Source organism: Apostichopus japonicus, chromosome 16, assembly GCF_037975245.1.
Source record: "Apostichopus japonicus isolate 1M-3 chromosome 16, ASM3797524v1, whole genome shotgun sequence".
NCBI lineage: Eukaryota > Metazoa > Echinodermata > Holothuroidea > Aspidochirotida > Stichopodidae > Apostichopus > Apostichopus japonicus.
Window position 1 is genome coordinate 37,980,433 of NC_092576.1, and position 6,084 is coordinate 37,986,516.

At 34.0% G+C, this 6,084-nt stretch overlaps 2 protein-coding genes across 8 annotated transcripts in view; one reads left to right on the forward strand and one right to left on the reverse strand.

The window, feature by feature from the left end:
- Positions 1–6,084, reverse strand: part of LOC139982309 (uncharacterized) — a 540,410-nt gene that overhangs the window by 215,229 nt on the left and 319,097 nt on the right. For 3 of the 5 annotated variants that reach the window (XM_071995017.1, XM_071995018.1, XM_071995016.1), the window contains exons 1-2: positions 3,848–4,161; positions 30–220 (exon numbers count right to left, since the gene is read on the reverse strand). In XM_071995017.1, the coding sequence (XP_071851118.1) occupies positions 30–120 (91 nt within the window). In that variant the 5' untranslated portion in view covers positions 121–220; positions 3,848–4,161. Of the gene's footprint in view, positions 1–29; positions 221–3,847; positions 4,162–4,612; positions 4,687–6,084 lie in introns of those variants that run through there. The other 2 variants (XM_071995019.1, XM_071995020.1) reach the window with 2 other exon arrangements.
- Positions 1–6,084, forward strand: part of LOC139982303 (uncharacterized) — a 168,376-nt gene that overhangs the window by 54,602 nt on the left and 107,690 nt on the right. The gene's annotated exons all lie outside the window — the stretch shown is intronic.

Below are 6,084 nucleotides of genomic sequence, written 5' to 3' on the forward strand. Positions count from 1 at the left end.
AATAATACTACAGTGAATGTGACACATACCTGCTAATGTGAGTGCTGACAGTGATGCTGACGCCGTTCCTTTGTGAATGGGCTGTTTCTTTCTCCGAACGGCTTTCTTTTTACCTGGCATTTCAAGAGACTTTAAACAAGACCAATGACTGTCAATTTGCTGTTGAGATTAATGTTGCGGCATTCATTGTCGATTTTCTTGTCCTCTTCGATGGTCTGTGCTAAAGTACACGAAGAGTAAACAGACTGTAACAACCAACTAGAATCAACATGAATTGCTTACGAATTTTAACTTTTGTACGCCGTGTATATAAAATACTGTTTGGCTTTAGGAATTAGTTGTAGCCTTTCCAAAAACAAAATTTGTTAATGAAACCAAGGAAATTCATTAAATAATTCGTTCTCTTCTGTCTCAAGATGAGAAGTGGTTGTATTTTGGGTGTTTGACTGGCCATTTTATGCAATGGCTATTAAAATACCCTGGCGTTTATAGGAAACGAGTAAATCAGGAACCTGGTGTAGTCATTATCGTTTAATACCTGCTAAATGTCCATGTTCTATCGTGATTGGCATATATTCAAATACACGCTCTCTGGATATATAACAGAATGACAAATAGGAAAATGTGATGTAACATTTGACTTACTGGGTATGATTTTATTAATGGCCCTGTAGAATATACTGATACTGTTGACAAGTGATTTTGAGTAATCTAAAGTTGTAATTCTTAATCCAATTTGTATCGCCAAAATTCCTTACCACAGGTTTATGTTGTGCCAATGCTAACAAAAGGTGTGTAAGCAGCAGCGTGTTTTGTAAAATTTGATGAGAAAAAAGTTGAATAGTTTACACAAGACCTTACCATCCATATAGCGACGTTATTTAATTATATCATGTATCATTATGTAAGGTGCGACTGATGTGCATTGTTTTCATATATATATACCACCAATTATACCATATATTATTAGTTAAGATGTACTTGATGCAAATGATCCTCAATTAGCATTCACGGTTAATCGTAGAATGACAGCTTAATGCAGTTCATTACACACAGGTGATTAAAGGAAAGTAATAGGGATTTGAAACACGGTGGATCAAATATTTAAAAACGAGAGGGAATATCCTGGGGATTGATCAGCTGTTGTGCATTTGTTGCACATCCAGGCTATAAATCAGGGCATTCTATGAGTTATATCATGTATCGTTAGTTAAGGTGTACTTGATGCAAGTGTACAATACTTTACATTACCACCATATCTTCAATTAACATTCACAGTTATATACACACAATGGTTAACTGATAGCTACTTTCCTTTTTCTTTTGCAGAAGTAGAACCGAGGAAGAGGCTTACCCCATAAACCATTTGGATACGGGTCTAGTTGCATATGCGCTCTTTCTTTACTAAAAGGTGATGTAGTATATAATACAAGTGTTGCCGTGGAATTACATATGTTGTATATTTTTATCATGATAACATTCCTTCATCCATCATATGACTTTAACAAGGATATATATTCGATCATATGTTTTCGATAATTAGAGTGTATATAATTATCTTTCCGTAAACCTTATCATTCGAATGTTTTATTTTCGTGCCTGGCACCCCTGTGTAATAGGGGCAGTGGTCCATGTACTCATGGTTCTTAACGTGAACTACAGCGTACCATGTTTATTGCAGAAGTTGGTTGTTCACTTTAGGTGTTTAATCAGGGATCAATCCATGGTCTGTTTAAAATTTGTATCAAGTGAGAACCATCGAGTTTAGCTGGCAATCATAAAACAATTAAAAAGCAAACATAGCAAAACTGACATTGTTATTGTTTTGGGAACATAATTATGAATAAAAACAGGACTGCAGTCACAGTGAGGGCTATTAGGAAAAACAACATTACAGTTCAAATAAATTATAGATATAACACATCATCCAAACGATTGAAAGAGTTACAGCATTTGCGAAACAACTACCAACTATATTTTTTGATACAATTGGAATCAGAAAAGTTCATATGTACTTTCGGGCGTCTGGTAGATATATTATTTACTCTACATATTTTTATCATGAAGATAAAGAGATCTTGAAGATTGTTTTTAATAATTTGCGACTAAACCAACAAGTCACTTCATGTCTAAATGCACGTTCAAATTCAATACGATTAGCTAACAAAGTAAAAGACGGATCTGTATCATTGAAATATGCAATTTGTGAAGCAGCGAAAGAAACTAGCTATTTGAAGTTTGAGTCTTTAACATAAAACGTATATAAAATGCATTAAAAAAATGTTATATTGCAATGAATAATCAGTTGATATATATCAACATTTGAGAGAAAATTCAACAAACTCAAAAATAATGCAGCGTATAAAGAAAACATGTCTAAAAAAATGAATAAGATGTAAAGTAGCATGTGTTACCTATTTTGATATTGTAATGTTATTACTTTTGTATTAAATATCGATTGAAAGCATTAACTTTTCAATGTAGGGAATGAATGTTTGTGGAATGCAGTGATATAGTCCGAGTAACAAGTACTTCTGAGAGTTCGAGGTTGAAGTAATGTTCTTATGTGAGTACCGGGTATCAGTGTCTAAGAACAGCATATTATAATCCGAGAACCAACTACGAGTACTGTTCCATCCAAGTACTTTTTAATGACCATTTTAGTTACTAAATTTACAAGAAAGTTATGTTTATAACTTCTAAATTGTGATCATTGTTAGTGACGACATGTTGTTGACTCAGATATGAGATTTGTGATGAACCCAACAACATTTCCTATTTTGAGGGTCATGCACCAATAACGAGAACTTGAATGGCTCTTTAATCAGGGCCGTGGTGTTAACGATCAACAGTCACTACATCTTTACAGCAGATATCGATACCTGTATCTTCTACTTCGTATTTTACTTATTCATCGTATGCTTAAATGTTCCTGTTATTCATCATTCAATAAGTGAAATTCATCATTCAATAAGTGAAATACACTGTTACGTTAGCTATTTCGATTACATATAATACTGTGGTCATTTTGCTGTAGATTCGTTTCCGGTTACTTTCATAATCAGTGACGGGCGCAAATAATAGTAGCTGGGGGTAAAAACCGTAGTAACAAAACCGCCAATCTGTGGGAAATAAATCATTAAAATTCTCTTCCACGGTAACCTTTTTCAACCGCAAACGAACGTTAGCTTATCCCTAATATAATACCTAATTTATCCACAATGCTCCTCACGATGCACAATTTAATCATAAACCTTTATGTTGTGTTCTGGAAAAGGATCCTACATCGCCATCGGCTTCAACGACTTCAATGGGCTGCACTCACACCTAACTTATGAAATATTATTTCACCATTGCCCTCCTACAAAAGTTCACGCCCATATCTAAACATGTTTGGATAACTTAGACTTTTCCTTTCACTCTACACTTTGAACTCTGTACACGCCACTTTTCATAATATAGTTCTCAGATATTCCTTACCCAGGATCTTGGTCACTACAAAGCTAATATTTTATCTCACCAGCAAGGAATTGTACCTATTGTTAATACCGTATATGATTAACCCATATATCATAGTTTGAAAATGAAATGTAAGTTAAAACAATACTCGACAAACAGGCTTTCATTTACACCTTCACGAATCCATTTGTAATTTAATTGGTATTTTAGCTACAATTTAGAACAACCGATAGGTTCATTCGAAAAAAACAACTGTATTGCACATTAATTAAAGCATGATGATAATTTACGACATTAACTTATATTAATGCCATATTGTGTGAAAATATTTCCTCATGATCTGCGTCGATGTTTTTCAATTAACTTGATATAGAGAACGAGCACTTACTGTTTTAGTACTGGAATTAGTTAAATATAAGTCACCTCTTGAAATGGGCTAATGCCGTTGATACGTTCAGCGACTAGTAATAGCAGATGACAAAGTTCACATGCACCTTAATTTAATTAATAGTCATTTATTTAAGAAAACACTTCTGGATATCGTTAGCTCCCTCTTATAGCCAAAGTTCATGTTGACATTTGATAACTGAAGTAGGGTATATATCAACAAAGTACTTTGCACGATATGATATAATGATTCAAAATAAAGTCGTTGCACTCTTATGCAACATTGCACTTTTGAAAAATCATGCAATTAAACTCCGTTTTGTCCATATTACATGATTTATCTATTCACATGGTGAAGATTTCACGACCCCCTCTGTCAAATTACGGGTCAAATTACAACGCTTAGTCGAATTCTGATCTGCGTAGTACTTTCTTGGTTTAGTTGACCCATCACCTGGCTAGTGGATATTCCTGTAAATTGCCGGTGTAAGAAGTGACCCATACTTTTTTGGAATTACCGTATATGATGAACCCATACATTTAAATTTGAAAATAGAATGTAAGGTAAAGCAATACTCAACGAACCCATTTGTGATTTAAAATTGGTATTGTAGCCACAATTTAGAACAACCGATAGGTTCATTCGAAATACAACTGCATTGCACTTACAACATTTAATTACATTAATTTCATATTTTGTGAGAATAATTCCTCGTGACCTGCGTTGATGTCTCTAATTTAACTTAAAATAGAGAGAGAAACTTACCTCTTTTGTACTGGAATTAATGAAGTACAGGTAATTTCTTGAAATAAGCTAATGCCGTTGACATATTCAGCGACTGATAATATCATATGATAAAGTTCATATACACCTTAACTGATAGTAATTTGTTCAAGAACATACTTCGAGATATCGTTAACTCCCCCTAATAAAGTTTGTGTTGACATTTGATAACTGAAATCGGGTATATATCAACGAAGTCATTTGCCCGATATGATATGATGATTCAACATATGGTCGTTGCGCTCTTACGCAACATTGCACTTTTGAAACAAGCAGTTATTAATTAGAGGAATGATAAGGTACATTAAAGTTAAGCTAGTGCTGTAATGTTGTAGCCAAGCAAAATTTTATTTGCTGCTATTCGTGAAGCTTTTCGTCAGTATGATCTTGATATATTGTTGGTGATCAAATTGACATCGAAATTAGGGGTAATTTTTTTCCATATTTTATTAAAGTATCACACTACGTGTATAGTTATCGTGTCTCCTTTTTATCAACTAGCATTTCATAGTAGCATTTAGTATTAGTGAAAACCCTAATTAATCTGGAACAAGTGCGCAACCACGTATACTTTTGACACTGTATGTTCTGCGTGCGGGCTCAGCCCTTCAATGACAGAAAACATATTATAAACAAAAATATATCACTTGTATGTGCAGTATATTATTAACAGTCTAAGCTGTCCCTTAGAGGAAGTAACAAGTATCTATATACTACCCAATGTTTGCTGCCCCTTGATTTGAAAATGACGAACATCTCTGGAGAGTGAAATGTACAATGAATGGTATATGTATGTTCATTAAGAGGAACATCAACATTTACATGGATGTGATAGATGATTAAGACTCCATACAACATTAATGTTGTTTATGTTAATAGCCTCGTGATTACAAATTAGACTATATGTACTTAGCAATAAAGTCACAGTATATGTTTTAAAAAGACTGACAGATGTCATTAAGCAGACTTATCAGTCATATATCAAACTATGAGAGAGCAAGGAGAATAGTATTTGTTTCAAGTAACGAATGGCGTAATCCTTCATTCAGTTAACATAGCTTTTCAAAACAATGAAACTAACAGGTTGTTTGTTAAAGGTGAATTTAGATGGACACTGATGGTGAGGAAAGTTAGGATCAGACTAATCCATAGTCGTGCAGAAATGTGGGGCAATAATTCCACATGAAAGTTGTTGCAAAGAGGATAATCTAATACGAGGTACTGACACGCAGTAATTGCCAACCGATGCAGATGCAATGAAATGAGGCAATATAAACCGGGAAGACGGGATCAGTTACACAGGACGTATTTTTTATTTTATTATCTTCCCTCACTGTTGTGAAATCTGAAACATTGTCGATTTCATACATAAGTACGTATTCCTTTATAGATTCAAAGCATTAAACTTTTTTCTCGTACTATTTGAGCGCGCTTTCTTTCATATGCAAACTGCT